This window comes from Seriola dumerili, unplaced genomic scaffold, assembly GCF_002260705.1.
Source record: "Seriola dumerili isolate Sdu_G_001 unplaced genomic scaffold, Sdu_1.0 BDQW01000291.1, whole genome shotgun sequence".
Lineage (NCBI taxonomy): Eukaryota > Metazoa > Chordata > Actinopteri > Carangiformes > Carangidae > Seriola > Seriola dumerili.
Genome location: NW_019174546.1, coordinates 3553911 through 3571306, shown reverse-complemented (window position 1 = coordinate 3571306; position 17396 = coordinate 3553911). Strand labels below are relative to the sequence as shown.

General features: G+C 39.6%; 1 protein-coding gene across 1 annotated transcript; it reads left to right on the top strand.

Moving 5' to 3' along the window:
- Positions 1-6799: 6799 nt before the first annotated feature.
- Positions 6800-17260, top strand: LOC111231210 (MAM and LDL-receptor class A domain-containing protein 1-like). The gene is made up of 20 exons (XM_022758249.1): positions 6800-6805; positions 6899-7066; positions 7451-7654; positions 7756-7864; positions 8843-8965; positions 9104-9203; positions 9380-9539; positions 9932-10046; positions 10203-10346; positions 10812-10999; positions 11340-11505; positions 12457-12675; positions 13183-13361; positions 13971-14208; positions 14313-14472; positions 14577-14691; positions 15038-15149; positions 15968-16064; positions 16169-16244; positions 16327-17260. The coding sequence occupies exons 1-20, from the start codon at positions 6800-6802 to the stop codon at positions 16420-16422; spliced, it is 2775 nt and encodes a 924-aa protein (XP_022613970.1). The 3' UTR covers positions 16423-17260.
- Positions 17261-17396: the final 136 nt, after the last annotated feature.

Here is a 17396-nt window from a genome sequence, read left to right as displayed (position 1 = left end):
ACAACGACAATGGCTTGCTTTGTTTTAGAAATCCTCTGAGCTGTTAGTCTGGACTCGGAGAGGGACTCAGACTCCAGAGTGGTTCAATGCACAAGTAACTGTCAGCATGAACGATACAATACGGGTAAATTTTTACTTTCTATTTAATTGAGAATATACTTCGATTTTTTTTTTCTTTTTTTTGGTTTTAAATTATGTTTGTATTCCTCCTTCGTCCACAGATGGTGTTCACTGGTCATAGAAACACCAACAGTCAAGGATTCATCGCCATTGATGACATTGCAGTGAGGGAGGGGGCCTGCAGTGATCAGAGTAAGTGAACACAGACCCAGCGCTACCTGATGTTAACAGAAAGTCAAAATATACCAGTGATCACTACAGGTTTTCCCTTCTTTCTTTGTTTTTTTCACCAAATTTTAGACATGTGTGGGTTTGAGTCTAGCTTGTGTGGCTTTGAGAACTCGGTCAGTCATAAGGGTCAGTGGCATCGCAAAAGGGGAACACAACATCAGGTGGATCACACCTATGGAACTGAAAATGGTGAGTGGGAAACTGTGGTACCACACCACACACTGTAAATATGTGTTTGATAGATTAGAGCGATCATGGTCCCACCACAACTACATGAAGGTTATAATATAAAGTGAATCAATAGTAAGTCCTAAGTTTAACTTGTGGTCATGAGCTGTGGTTCCCAACCTGGGAACGTGGGACTCCACAGCACTGGGGCTCAGGTTGCAATATAAGTCAGGGAACATTAGTCTTTGGATGATTTGTTGCAAGCAGATAACTCAATAACTTCTGGATGAACTGCATTCAAAATTTGTTGTCTCCAGATGTTTCATCTAGAGCCACCATGATAAAAAAAAAAGGTATTTGTCCATGATTTTGGTATATGACCAAGTACCTGGAAGACTAATGACATTCCCATCAGCCTCAGAAGAACTTTATGTTTGGTGCTAATTAGAAAATGTTAGAATTCCAAACCCCCTAAACTAAGATGATGAACATAGTAAACATGCCTGCTAAACATCTCCCTGTTAGTATTACCATTATGAGAATGTTTGCATGCTGATGTTAGCATGTAGCGCAATGCAATGCCAGCCTCAGAGCTGTTGGCTGAGCTTTAGACTCTTAATCTTGTTTGCACATTTGTCACATTTTCCCAGTACGTTCTTCTTACAGAACCATTGTGGTCATCCAATTCATAATACATGTACTGTAGCGTTTGACACACTATTAAGGTGAGGGTGAAAAATGCAAATATCATGATTAAACGACAGTGAGCACAAGAAGCAGAAGAAGTTACACTTAAGTCACACCCATGATTGCATTTGAAACACCTGTAACTCTCTTCCCTTGAGGTTTCTACGTGACTGTGATGACAACAAACTCGACACAGACTGAAATAGCTCAGCTGATCACACCAGAGTTCACGTCAGCTACAGAGATGTGTGTACGTTTCTGGTGAGTCTAGTGCTGCCACTAAACACATTTGCACACATCACACGTCATCTGATGCACATTTTAATGTTTGTGTGTCTACTGTATTTCGGTATTTAGGTACTGGTTACCTGCAGGTTCCTCTAATGACCTTGCTGTTCATTTGCTGCGGAGTGGGGAGCAGCTTGATGCCCTTTGGAAACGGTCTGGAGCATCTTCTACAGGCTGGGAGGTGGCAGAGGTCACTGTGTCCTCTCCGGCAAAATTCCGTGTAAGCTGTTTTTTTTTTGTTTTTTATTGTTTTTTTTGTTTTGTTTTGTTTTTTACGATGATGCCTTTCTATTCTCTGCCAATCAAAGAGTCTCTTTCACAGTATGCGACTAAACTGTGTACTGCATTTTTCTGTCAGTCCTGTAAGATGCTACCTAAAACTGTTCATGTACCTATGTACTTGACCAGGTGGCGTTTACGGCGATCCAAGTGGCAGGCACTAATTCTACAGTGAAACTAGATGATATTTCTATGAGAGATGGGACCTGCAGTCCTCCAGGCAGCTGTGACTTTGAGTCCGGACAGTGCAGCTGGGTCAACATCCCCAAAGGAGATGAGCATGACTGGGTGATGGCCAATGGGGGCTTCCAGAGTCCGCCTACAGACCACACCACTCAGACCCCAGATGGTACGACCTCAGATGTACCTCAACATAATAAGCTTAACATGAATATGCCACTGGAGTAGATATAGAGATCTTCTCACTGTTGTCAGATGCCATTAATGGGGGAACATGTCCACTTAATACCTCACTGAACCACCAAAAATTATTACCAAAAAAGTCTTCATATCCCAAAGAATAATCTCAGTAGTGAATTTGTTGATTTAAACCCTGGTGGGTGATGTTTTTCATTCATAACTACAATGGCATGGATGATGGTATTTATAGATTTAAATCCTTATAGCTGCACTAATCAATATTTTATATTAACATAAGGTCAAATTACTATGTATAATGTGAAAGGGATCCGTCCCATGGTACTGACGAACCCTCAGAGAATTATCGCCGGACTCTGCAGTTGCCTCAGTCTTTTAGTCTTTCAGAAACACGACTACAAATGCTAACGCTGCTGCTAACTTTGGTTTGTTTCGTTAACTGCGGAGCGCACAAAAATATGTGTTTGAAAATGACAGTGACAGACCTCAGAAAACATTTGAATGTAGGTTAGATGACTAGTATGATTAGCTGACCAAGTGCAGCTGTCAATGTTGCAATTAATGATTAATGATCAGCAGCTGTCGCCGCTTTTTAGCTGTCACAGTCTATTACTTATTAACTTCTCTTTTTGTCCCTGACTTATGTCCTGTTACATGTGACATATGACATCCTCCTTTATCAAAAGAAAAGGTTTCCTTATGACCTTTCTCTGGAAGAAACTTGAAACTGAGAAGGTCATTAAAAATTTAGAAATGATCATTCTTTTCTAAGAATTGTAATGTAATTTCTGCATTCAGAGTTTGAATAGTTCAAACAGCCAAAATGAGCAGCACTGAGAAGTATTCACGGCTGATAGTTTGCACTGAAAATGAGACATACTTTAATCTATCTTTATGTATTTAAATTATTAACAATGAGAGTGCAATGATCAAGCACTGTGGAGAATTGCAAAAAATATGTGTGGGTTAAGTAAATATTTTTCTTATTATTATTCAACATTTTTGTTTTCTTTTGCATGTAGGTTGGTTTTTGTTGAGCTCATCCCTGCACCTAAACCACAGCAGTGTAGCACAGGTGGTGTCAGAATGGATCCAACTGAAAGACACCACCTCCTGTCTCACCTTATGGTACTATATGGATAGCAGGTAAGCAGCAAAAAAAAAAAAATCCAAATCACCAACCTTCTCACATCATACAGTATGTGACAACGCAGAGGATGCACTTTATCCTGTTAAGCCTGTTTAGTTTCCTCATTGACTTCCTCAGGAAGTGTGCACAAATGTCATTCAGACATGAATCATCTGCTCTCACTTTGTGCAAGACTAAGAATATTCTGTGGCAGAGTTCAGTCTTTACACAAGACTTGATATTAAAAAATAGTTTTAAGTCCCTAAAAACAACCATCTGAAAATGTAAAAAAAACATAGATTACATATAAACTAGAATTTTTTCTGAAGTGAATAAATGCTTTTTGCTTAAACTGACTTAACTGAAGCCGTTTTCATAAATCAAACCAAAGCATTGCATTTGTCTGTTGTTTTCAGTGACTCTGGGACATTGCGGGTGTACATGCGTTCAGGGCCATCGGAGGAGGATCTGGTGTTTCACCGTAACAGCAGTGGGCACAGCTGGACCAGGCTCTCCCAATCTGTAGAGAGCATCACACCTTTCCAGGTACTGTAGTGGTTGGAATAGAACAGAATAATAATTTTTTTAAAAGAATAATAAAAAATAACAATAATAATAATAATAATAGTAAAAATGAGTGGCTGTTTTATCAATGACATTCACTGACTCCCTCAACAACTACACACTCAGCTGCTGATCGAAGCAGAAACTCGCAATAGAGGATTTATTGCCATTGATGACATAAGTCTCACACCAGGGCTTTGTCAAGGTACTGGCAGTTTTTTGTTTGTTTTTTTTTTATTCCATAGATAATTACTGAAATATGTTCAATGATAATTAAATTTAAAAAAATAAATGGCACCGTTTTCTTTTCTTGTAGTGAATGAAACAAGTTGGGGATTTGTGGGTTGTTCATTTGAAAATGGCACATGTGACTGGGAGGACATCAGTGTTGGCCAGTTTCAGTGGGTGAGAGGAGGGAATGCTACTGGGAACACTGGACCCTCTGTGGACCACACATTGGGAACTGAACTGGGTAGGACCGCACACTAACCCCTCATACACTGACTTCATATACAGTGGGACAGGATATCTGCATCTGGACTGTTTTACAGATCAAATCAAATCTGTGCAAAAGCAAACATAATCTGTGTACAGTACAAAGGTTAATCTTTTAGTGATTTTACTGATCACAAAAAGATGTTTGCATTTCACATTAAGCTGCAAATTAACCACAAATTAAGGCAGTTATTGTTTAAGATGTATCATGTTTAAGATGCATAATTGTTAGAGGAAGCCCTCCATCACCCCCATGCTCCCACCACCCTGCTCCAACCTCTTTTCACAACTGTCTCCCCAATGTCAACTTGATAGATTTTCTACTGCGTCATTATTTTTGCTGTCCTCCGCTGAGTATATGTTGAGTGAATAAAGGGTTTTTCTCAGGGTTCTTATCTGACTCATCCAGGTTGGTACATGGCAGTGGAGTCTGACCGAGGCGATCAAATAAGCCCTGCTGCCCTGCAGAGTCCCACCATGACACAGGCCAGCGCCACCTGCACACTACACTTCTACTACAACATGAATGGAGAGGGTATGTTTTACATATGCACATGTATGTTTGCAGCCATAGAACAAATCACATGTTCTTGGGACCTTCACATGTGAGTTAGCGCTTGTATTCCTGCACACTATCTTGTATTCTGTACACTGTTTCAAACACAGGAGAGCTGAATGTGCTGCTAAAGGAGGGCCCCAGGTCCACTACGGTGTGGTGGCAGTCAGGCAGCCATGGAGATCTATGGCAACATGGTGAGGTAACTGTTGGTGGAATCCCTCAGGACTTTACCATCCTGTTTGAAGCCTCTAGGACCTTCAACATGCCAGGGCACATTGCCATTGATGACATAGACTTCACAAACTGCACCCTGCCTGGTAGACTACCTGCACTAACTGGACACTTTACTTTACTTACAACCCTTTATTCCAAACTGATTTACATTCATGAAATATTTGTTGGTTTCCTTCTCAGAGCCCCAGCCCTCGTGTCCAGAGAGTATGTTCATGTGCAACAACAGTGTGTGTGTTGAGCATAACCAAGTGTGTGACTTCAGCAATGACTGTGGGGACTGGTCTGATGAGAACAACTGTGGTGAGATATCACAATGGCAGTGAACGGTAGATTATGCACTGTAAATTCATGTAAAGAGCCTGGACACTATTCTTTACACTGTAGGTGCCTCATTTGTGCTGTAAAGATTTATGAATATAAAGCAGCTCAAAAAGCTTGAGATGTGGAAGTTAGACTGACATTACGATCGTTTAATCAGCGATTCTGGTGCATAAACAGAACAGTTTTGTAAATTCAGTTTCCCTAAAAACTTAAAAGTATATTTTTATATTTATATTTTACTATTAGGTAAGATATGTTTATATTTAATTATAAATTCACTTTCACTTAAAATTAAAGACATCATTTGTGTCATTCCTGACTTGTTAGAATTACTTAAATGAAAATATGATAATATTAGATCTTGATATGACTATTCATGTATTATATATTCACAGGTGGAAGTTCTTCAGTACTTGTTTATAATTTGTAATGATTGTTTTTCCTTTTACATGATGATAAAAAATAATGTAGAGCAACAAGGTGTGGTGGAGCGCTGCAGCTTCGAACAAGGCCTGTGTTCCTGGGCAGAGAGCGATGTGGACGCACCTGGAGCTGAGTGGACGCATCGCAAAGGTCTAGAAGCCTGGCCCAACAATGGGCCTCCCAGGGATCACACCCAAAACTCTGCTGCAGGTATTAGACTCTCTGACCCACTTGGCAAAGGGTTGCTCGATTAGGGTTTTGACTCCATTTTATTGACTTATTAATATACAGGTCACTATGTTACACCTGGGACTTACCTGACCGCGGAGGGCAAGACATCAGAGATTGTCTCCAGAACTTTACTACCCAGCTTAAACTGCACTGTGAGTACAACATATGATGATCAAGTGGATGGAAAACCCACTTCAGATGCACAATTTTGTCTGTAAGAGGCTCCTGACAAATCATTTCATTTCACCAAATATTCGGTGTTGCAGAAAACAGAAAAACAGGAGGAAAAAAAACAGTAAAAAGAAAAAAAAGAAAAGAAAATCAAGAATCATTGTAGACATTAGAAAGACACATATGGAATTGATTTTCAAAATAAATCTACATAAACTATAATCAACTATTACCAATAAAGGTAAAAGATGGACAATATTATCATACACAGTATCAGCATAATCCAAAATGAGTCACAACAATTGGTTGACAATTTTTTTCTGGACATTCAAAGAATAAAAAACTGTGTTGCAGACCTATGAAGAAAGCCTCTATGTGCAGGTTTAAGAGAAGCACAAATAAAATTAAAATGTGTCTGGTTTACAGACCTTGCTGCGTATTGAATATTGAATATTCAGCTTGTATTATCTACCTCATGCTTATCTCTGCTCTATAAAGGTGCAGTACATCATTAACCACTCATGTGGGTTGATCACAGTTCACAAGGCTATTTTTTAAAGAACATTCAGCTTCTTTTCTATGTTCAACCCACTGTTACAGTCCTTATTCTTTCTATGTAGGTGAGGTTCTTCTACTTCAGCCTGGATGATGCTGCAGCCAGACTGACAGCCCAGTCCAGGACACTACGGTCAGGTAGTGACGACAGACTGTTATGGCTCAGGGAAAACTCACAGAGCTACAGCTGGCAGAGAGCAGAGGTCACGTTCTCATCATCAGCCAACAGCAAGGTCAGTGAGGACACAGACAGTAGATGACAGAATGAATGCTTTAAGCAACCAGGGCCTCTTTTATGAAAATGTTTTCAGATTGACTGTCATATGAGAAAGCAATCGATAAGCAAGATTTTAAAGTAGGTTCAAGTCATTGGCATTCACACCTTGAAAGTTACAGAAATTAATTTTAGCTTGAACAACTGGACAAAATCAGTAGGTTTAATTGATATTTGCACCCAAATTACAAATTGGGGATTTCATCCTAAGAACAAGTAGAGCAAGAAGTCTGTGGAAGCTGACAGGTACAGTTAAAGTATCTGTACATGAATGCACTATCCTGTTTGTATGTTTCATGGCAGGAAGAGAAATAACAGGTTTTTCTGTATACCTCCTTCTCAGATTGTCTTCAGATATGAGCACGGGGACAGTCACAGAGGGCTGGTTGCTCTGGACGACGCATCTTTCTCCAAAGAGTGTGTATTTGACCCTGACAACAACAAGCTGCCTGACATATCACCCACTTCTACCTCACCTTCGTCCTCCAACGCACCCACTTCTCCAGCCACACCCTCAGCCTCAACTGCACCAATCACCCCCTGTCAGGTAAACAGCAACTGAAACTTCTAAATATTCCATAAAACAAGTGTATTCGCTTGCTGCTGAAAATGCGTCATTGCTAATGTTGCTTGTCTTTGGTGTTGCAGGATAATGAGTTTTTCTGTTGGCGGTCAGCAGGAAAAGTGTGTGTTCTGGCTACCTTACAGTGTGATTATCATGCAGACTGCCCACAGGGGGAGGATGAGGATGGCTGTGGTGAGAGCTGCATTTGTATGAAACGCGCTGTAGAGACCTGCAGTAAACTTACTAAAAAATGCTTTCACCATTTAGTCAGTGGTGCACACTTTCTTTAATAATTTTCATGTTTTGCTCAGGTGTATTCATTATTAGGCTTTGGAGATGGAACGTAGAGCTGGGGAGTAACTCATTCTTTTCAGTGAGGGAGAAAGGGGCAAGTTGAGCATTTGGGTAAAGATTTGGGTAAAAATAGCAGCTAGTAGCTTGGGCAGATGTGAACAAAATGACTCCTGTAATGACTGGCTGTGAAAGAATGAGATTACTTAAATCAGCAGAAAGCACATTGACAAAGGACATGAATCACTGCAAGATGCCATTAGCCACAATGTGAGTCATGAGAAACCGTTAAGAAATTACTTAAGAAATGGCATCACTTAGATTTCACCAAAATGGGGTGGAAGTAAGTTTTGATGTCAGCTGAGAACTGTGCTGGTGTGATTGAAAAACCCAAATTGGCCCCTAAAGGCAAGGAGAAATAAAACAATGACATGTACAATTTGAGTTCAATAAAGAGTTGCAATAAGGTACTTATTCTACAGCTGTATCTGATAAAGAACTGACAGCGAGTAGCTCTACATCTTGTGGATTACTGAATTTGTCTGAAATTTTCTATTAAAAGTTAAGGTATCAAAAAAGATAATGCAAACACTTGAATGACCAACAGCCAACACACAAAGATAGTGTTGGCTGTTGTTGAAATTTGATTCTCGGAAAAGAGAAGAAGTAGAGAATATTTTTCCTGAATGCTAATAAAGCCGTAAAGGACTGAAAAGTCAAAAAGAAGTTCTCATTACCACAAATTGTCGCAAAAGCAAATTATTCAAAAACTTTTTTTTTGAACCTGTGATTCATGAACCAATTTCACCACCCTTCTTGTGCCAGCAGTATTACTCACACTTTTTTTTTTTTTTTTTTTTTTTTTTTTTTTTATTTTAGGTCCGTGCACGTTTGAGAGTGGCCAGTGCCAATGGACTGACACTAGTGAAGGACCGAGCAGGTGGCAGAGACAGAAAGCCAGTAACAACACCGAGCCACCCACTGATCACACTGGCAACGCAGGTGACTTTAGGGGCCCATTGACTGAGAGGGAGAGAATTTTAAGGGATAACATGCTGAAATTACGTAGTTCTCAAATGATCATAGTTATTCTGTCTTTAATCAGCCTTGTTGATTCAGGGTGTTGTTCCTCGTTCTCAGGCTACTACATGAGAGTGAATTTCAGTCAGGGATCCACACAGAGTGAGGCCCGGCTCCAGAGTCCCCAACTCCCCCCTTCATCCCCCTACTGCCAGATTCTGTGAGTGATAACCACGGCACTGTTGGACAAATTTCTGCTACTATCTTCTCTAATGTCTGTAAAATATTTGTTTTGATAGAAAATTGCTCAATCCACCCCACTGCCCCCGTCTTTCTACCACTGAACTGTCTTCCCAATCCAACACTCTCCTCTTCCTCCTTCTTTCCTTCACCCAGGTTTCACTTCCACATCAGTGCAGAGAGTGCTGGGTCACTCAGAGTGCTTATGCAGCAAGCTGAGGGGAGTGAAGCAATCCTGTGGTCACGCAGTCACAACACTGTCTCCCATTGGACCTCAGAGTATCTGCTTCTAGGCCCGCACCAGCAGCCTTATAAGGTGTATGCTCATGTCTCTACTAAACAGTTTAAATCTTTATGAAAGAGACAGATAGATATGTGCTTATTGAAGAAGAAATCCTGTCAATTACTGTCACAATCTGGCTGGTAAGGCCATGACAAACAGGGAGGCCATTTCCAAAAGTTAAACAAAACAATTTATTAAGCAAACAAGCTGCAGCAATTTCATCATAAGTATGGGATGTGAATATAGGTAGTGTAGGGTGTGCCTGAAGGTGAGGATGATGTGAATGTTAGAAAGTGCATAACGTTTTCCAATTGTTTTCACATACTGCGTCTTTGTTCCACCACTACAGTGAAATGCAATGTTTTCTTTGTTTTTATGGATGCTAATCCTGCAGAAGCACTGATGTGATCATTTTGTATTTTCAGGTTTTGTTTAGTAGCTTGGACAAAGTGAGTCAGGGGGGAGAAACCACTGCAGAGCGTGTTTTTGCTGTTGATGACATCTCTTTTCTAAACTGTGAAAAGTCGTACCAGCCACCAGGTAAATAAGGTTTCATCAGCATTACATGTGAGTTTATTTAGAATGAGTAGTAGTGGAATGGGTAGTATGTCATGTATTCATATTTCTACTGTGTTTAAACCTACTGCTACTGGTGATTCAGGTTGGCTAATTTTGAAATCCTCTTTCCCTCCCCAGCTCTGTCTGCCTATGACTGTCCTTTTGAAGATGGTCTGTGTGTTTGGGTGCAGGGGGCAGAAGATGAGTTAGACTGGCTCAGCATGTCAGGTCCCACTGAAACCCCCATCACCGGACCTGCAGGAGACCACACCACCGGCAAAGGTGCTAAAATACCTTAACAAGCAGTGTCCTAAAACATTAGACAGATAACTAAACAGTAATGTTGTGCACCTATGAATTATATCTAGCACCAGGCATTATATTTTCAGGTTGTCCACCTGTCCGTCCCATTTTCATTAACACAATATCTCAGTAACACCTTGAGGGAATTTCTTCAAATTTGGTACAAATGTTCACATGGAATCAAGGATGAACTAATTAATCAATTAACTGTAACTGGACTGGTTAGTGGAGACATACAACCACAAGGCAGTAATTCTAGTTTAGTTGTAACATATTGGATAGTTTCATCTATTGAGGCCTTAAATGCTTTTCAAATGAAACCACACTTTGCTTGAACTCTTCACAGCTCATGGATAAATGCAGGGAGTTATACGTAGACATTTCTTTGTGTTAAAGGGTCAAAAGCCAGATAAACTGCAAATCATTGTTGTACATTGTTAACAGGGACATACCTTTACATCGAGAGTTCCCTACCAAGTGTGAAGGGGAACAAGGCCCAACTGAAGTCTCCACTGCTGCCACCTGCTGGAGAAAAAGGATACTGTCTCACATTTTGGTACCACATGTTTGGTGCTACTGTGGGCTCTTTGAGGATACTTCTACAATCTGCTGATCCCTTAAAGAAAACACTGGTAAAAATGTGCATGAAAATTATAGTTTTCTTAATTTATGATACGTTTAATCAAAGTTGCTGAATGACAAATATAGAGGACAGTGAAAACCACATTACTTCCCTTTACTACAGTGTTAGAAAAACATCTGTGAGCCTGATTGAGAAATATTTGACCGTGTTCCCACTGTGTTTTCTCTGTGCTATTATACTTTTCACATAATTGTGAAATGCTGATTGCAAAATGACATTAATGCATGGTATACTCAGTGCAAGTTGCACAGTTTGCATACCGTGGTATTGCAAAAACCTCCTCACATCCTCATTGTGACGAGTGAATCAGCCTACCGTCTTTCCTGTAGGTTTGGCAAAAATCAAGAAATCAAGGGGATGAGTGGCTGCTGGTGCAGAGCCACGTGACGTTGCAGAAAGTCCACCAAGTGGTTCTGGAGGCTACAGTTGGAGGAGAGGCTGGAGACATAGCCATCGATGACATCTCCCTTGTCAGTGGACCGTGCAAAGCCTCTGGTAATAAGGCTGAAGCCGGAGAAAATGGCATTTTAAACATGGATGTCAGTTTATCTGACTATACTGTAATTTTGTGTCATGCAATTTTTAAGTGATTCAGTGTGTAACCATTGTGCAAGTAAAAGACTGACTAGAATAACTAGAAATAGAGGGAGTCAGGGCACATTTTCAAGAACCACTGTCTCTCACCAGTGAATCATATCCTCTCAACCATATCACCCTCATCTAGCTGCCCTGAATGACTTGAATACAGTGGGGGGAAAAAAAACAAGTTTCTCTTTTTACCCCCCATTTATTTGTTGTTGATGCCATTTGTATGTGATCAGTCATGGGCCATGCAAATGTTTTGATATTTTTATAGGACAGTAAATGGTTAACCAACACTGATCCTATTAAAGTCTGATACAGCTTATGTCACAGATCACCCATTGTTTAAACCTTGGTGACATGTTGCTCCATTACAATTAACACAAAATAAATTGTAGTTTATTTTGAGTCAATCCAAAATATACCTTTGTGCTGCCGTACACCAAAGTGCCCCAAATCCGCAACTGAAAACAGTTCCCAGTAAATGCAAGGATTATGGGTGCATGTTATAATTTCCTGACACTGCGGAAGTCAAAGACAAAGCAGGGCAAAATCAGGCAGAGGAGAAAATAGATATATAAACTCTACACTATATGAACAACATACAGACAAACAGAGATGTAACTACAGTACAGTAACCCAACAGCTTTTAGTGACAGCTTGCAGGGAACAAGACTGAATATTATCTGTCAAAGAAAAAAGTCAAATCAAAGAAATCACTTTAGGTCCTTGCTTGACATCCCACTTATGCTCAGTTCCACACACTGTATATTGGATATATTGAGGGCTTAACATTTAGTTACCATTTTTATTCTTCATGTGTGCATACTTTTTTATAATGCATTCCAAAACACTATCTTGTAGATTTGTGTGACTTTGAGGAGGGGAGTTGTAACTGGCAGCAGCAGACCACTGATGACTTTGACTGGGTCAGACAGTCGGGCTCCACTCACAACCCCAGCACAGGACCAGACAGCGATCACACCACTAACACACCTGCGGGCCATTACTACTACTTGCCCTCCTCTGTTTCTGACATCGCCGGCCAGACAGCTGCAATGTCTTCACCACTGTACCCTGCAGGTCAGAGAGGAACCCGTGTGTTCTGCACTGTTGTCTGAATATTTCCTTTGAGATCTACAAGCTATAATCAACATTATGGAACCATAGATTGGCTCTGATTTGGTTCTAAATTTTCCCACAATTATAACGATGGTACAACTATTATATTGAGAGTTAGCTTGGAGCAGCCACCATTTGTGCAGACGGTGTACTCCTCCAGAAACTGAGTCACAATGAGACAGGGTCAAAAAGCTCAAAAAGTTTAGGTAAATGTCATAAAAGGAAAGACATGATTTAAAATGGTGTGATTTTAGTTTTGAATCTGTTGATTTGATTTACAGCGACAGGCCTGACCCACCACTTCTACTTTTCTCTATAAGAAAACACAAATAACTTAACATCTAAGCAGTCTAAAGTTTGCAGAGATAAAAGGTGAACAGTGACAATGTTGTGCTTCTGTGATATTCAGTGTAATATTTCCCTAATGAAATCACATTTGAAATGGTTTTCATTCCTATGGCCCTGCAGGAAAAGGAGCTTGTGTGCAGCTGTGGTACCACATGTATGGCAAAGGCATGGGGACGCTGAATGTTTACCAGCAGAGCGAGGACGGGAAGGAAACTCTGATTTTCTCTCAGACAGGTGACCAGGGCTTGCTGTGGAGGTTTGGTCAGGCTTCACTTCTGCCTCGGGTTCAGCCTTACAGGGTGAGTCACAAATCCAGAGTCACTCTGGGGAGAAGAGATATACTGTACATAGACACTGATATGAGATGTGATAAGAGACACTGTGATAAGAGATGTATGGACTATGTACATTTACTCAGGTACCTTACTTAAGTACAATTTGAACTACTTGTACTTTACTTGAGTATTTCCATTTTATGCTACTTTGTACGTATACTACACTACATTTGAATAGCTCAGTATTACATTAATAATTTTTTTCTGATGATTATATTTTTACTGAAGGCAAATGGCAAGGCAAATTTATTTGTATAGCACATTATCATACACAGAGGTCATTTAATGCTTTGGGCTTTTGCAGAGATTTAAGGGTTCATTTGGGCGAGCTGACCCTCCCACCACCCATGCTGTTAATCCAAACAAATACAAATCAAATTAGATGTCTGTTACTTCTGTCCTTTCTTCACTGATAGTGCCTTGAATCTAAAACTGTCCATAAAATGAGACGGCGGTGTGATCTAAAACTCCTTTCAAGTATAACATTAATTTTAAACTATGTATTACTATATCCAGTAAGCAGTTCCATCATTGTTCCCAATGTTTCCATCATTACATTGCTTCATGTTTCAGATTGTGGTGGAAGGTGTGAAGGCTGGCCCCACCCAGGAGGGAGACATGGCTTTTGATGATGTGCAGCTGTCAGACGCTCAGTGTCCTCCTCCTGGATTTTGTGACTTTGAGAGGAACATGTGTAGCTGGAGCAACCTGGGTGGAAGAGTCGACCAGGGGGACTGGCTCCGCGGCACAGGAGCCTCTCCAAACCCCAACACCGGACCCAGTGTTGATCACACCACCAACTCAACACATGGTAAGTAATAATATACATAATATAATACAATACCACTTATAGAAAGAATAAAAAGCTCTTCCTGTCCTTTATATTATTGAGTGATCTTGCAATATTTCCACCAGGTCACTATCTGTATGTGGACAGCTTGGTGGGTGAGTGGGGAGACATGTCCTTCCTGATCAGTGATGTGTTCCAGCGGTCCACTAGAGGGCACTGTCTCACATTCTGGTACCACATGTATGGCAGCCATGTTGGGACTCTCAGAGTTTACATAAATGACAGGTAACTAATTGCTGATGTCTGAGGAGTAGCAACATTAAACATGAACAGTGTGTTAATTATCTGCAGAACCTTAATTTAAATTGTTGCTGTCCTCTCCCCCATAGAAAAATGCATGCTGGTGGCAACGAAGAGGGGATTCTGAAGTGGATTGAGTCAGGAAACAGGGGAGACAAGTGGCAGATGGCTAGTTTATCTGTTAAACATAAAGAAGCATTCTGGGTAATTATGGATTGGTTTCACTAGAGCTTTTCTTGTAGTTTTTTTTTTTGTTACAACAGTTTATGCCAGTTTCTCAGAAAAAAACCCCAGTTTTATTTGTCATGAGCAGAGGAGATTTCAAATCCTGGATTTTTCTTTAAATAAAAAAAACTACAGCTGAAATGCAACAGCTTAATTTGGTCAAGACTACCTGTGATGTGTCTGAAAAATGTAATATCTGACTAAGTATAGAAACTTTTATTAAAACATAAACCAGAAAAAGAACTGTTTTTTGTTTGTCTTCTGAATTTTCTGATTTATATCCTGAATTTGAAAAACATATTTTTCTTCTCTTTTTTGGGCACAGTTTGTGTTTTCGTATCAGAAGGGGTTGACGCCAGGTGGGGATGTTGCTCTTGATGATATCACCATCGCCCCTGGCAGCTGCTACTCAGATCCACCCATCGACCCTCCTGATGGTAACAATGGTAATTTAAAATCCTTGTTAGTTATTTCAACTGAGCATCTAATATTTCCACTCAGACACTTTTACTTTACTGTGGGGTATCTAGAAAAATAAAGAATCATGCTCTGCTGCATATGTTGTTCTTGTGGACTGACTGACACTTTATGTGACAAATTAAATCTTCTTCATTCACCTCCCCTGAATGCCTGGATATTTGTGCAAATGACTACTTGCATAAAGTATTTGGGACAGATGTGGTTGTAACTACACACTTTGTTACAAACTTTGCCAATTTTAGCAGCAATTTATAGAAAGATTTGTGTTTGTCTTATTGGATAGAACTGTATTTATTCTATTTTTTCTTACTGTCACAAAATCCCATGAAAAGAAAATTGTGAATGAAAACTGAAATGAAAAATCCCATGAAAATGAATATGTGTGGTGTTATTTACAGCAGCAGGACAAAGTTTTCTGGGATTAACTCACCAGTGTGCAACAGTGTGACTGTTATGTTTTTATAATAATGTGTGGATAACAATGGAAGCCTGTGGCACAGGGATAAGCTATATCAGGCTCTGGCTACCTGGACAGCACTTGTGAGTAGAATAGATGAATTGTTTTGTCATGGGATCTTCTAGCAATAATACAAATATTGAATATTGATCCCCACCTTATCCTTTAGGAAATACTAATATTTTAGCAACCTAGTTAATTCCTTATGCAGATGTTTAACAGTAGTACAGGAGGGAACTGCGGAGTCTAAAGAAGTGCAGGCAAGAAAGCTGTTGATGTAAAATGTCGTGCACTTGTCATGTTTCTCTGTCTCTGTAGATACGTTGTCTGTCGGCCTCGCAGTTGGTCTGACTCTGCTGGCTGGAATCATCATCTCCATCTTCCTCTTCATGCTGAACAGGAAACGTAGTAAAATGTACAAAGTGATTTAAATACAGAAATAATTCACATAATGTACATAATAATACAGAAAAATACTCACTTATGTTGTTGGCTGACATTTCTGTATTTGTGTCTTAGGAACCAGTCAACAGTTATGAGTAATGAAGTGACTGAGCCTACCTCTGTGTTTGACCTCTATGACTGCAAAATAGATGTAAGTAAGCAGGAGTTGATAATTAAGCATCTTGTCCTGATTTAAAAAAACTCAGATGATAAAAGATGTTTTTTCTTCCCAGGACACTCAACTTGGAGCCGGCTTTTCCTATATCAACAAGCTGTATGATCCATCATCACATGGAACTGACGCCACTGTGGTTTCATCTGATGCTTAGTCCAGATTGATAATTGTAATAAAACAGAAAAACCTATTTGTAAATTATGCCTGCTCAGTGGACAACATTTTAATTCCTCTAAAACCTTTATTTGAATATTTGAAAATACTGCCAAGGAGAGTAATACACCCCTTCAGTGAGGATTAGCATCTTGATAATGAAAACTAATTTATTATAAAATGGAATATCTTGCGATGTGACTTGTCTTATATTATTTTACTGTAGAGCCAAAGAACCAGTTTTTTTGTTGGATTGATTTTATTGGTTGATGAGCAGTTGATAAATTGTAAGTAAAATATTCTTTCAAAAGCTTGTAGTGATGTTCTGAGATTTTGCTCTGAGAAAGTTGTGGCAGAGCTGAAATGATAAGTTTCTGATATGTAGCATACAAGTTTATTAATGCATAATGCATAACATTGAAATTTCAGTAGGAGGGATCTCTTAAGGGTCAGTATGAACAGGAGGAATGATTACAGCAAAGAAGTCCTGTTTCAGTGATTCACTATTTGAAAGATAGACTTGAAAAACTGAATCTATCTTTTAAATCTAGTGCCACCTCAACCAACTACCACCCACTGAACCCAACCCACTGAAATGTAGTGCAGTACAAGTATAAAGTGGCATGAAGAGATAATACTCAAGTACAGGTACCTAAAATTTGTACACAAATAAAATATGTGAGCAAAAGTACTGTTCTGTCATGAGATTGGACTAAACCAGAAAACATACAATGAGAATTTTGAACGAAAATGCTTAGACAGTGACTGCAAGTAAAATTAATGTAAGATTTATTTGTGTTGTTTGTGTGCACACTAGATGAATAGAAAAATAAATAAAAAACGTCCCTATTTATGTATTATTATTATTTCTGTTGTTGTTGTTGTTGTTACTATTATCAGACAGATATGGGCTTGCTTGGCTCTGTTTCTGTGCAGTAGTCATCTAGGCTCTGCTCTTAACCAACTGAACAGACA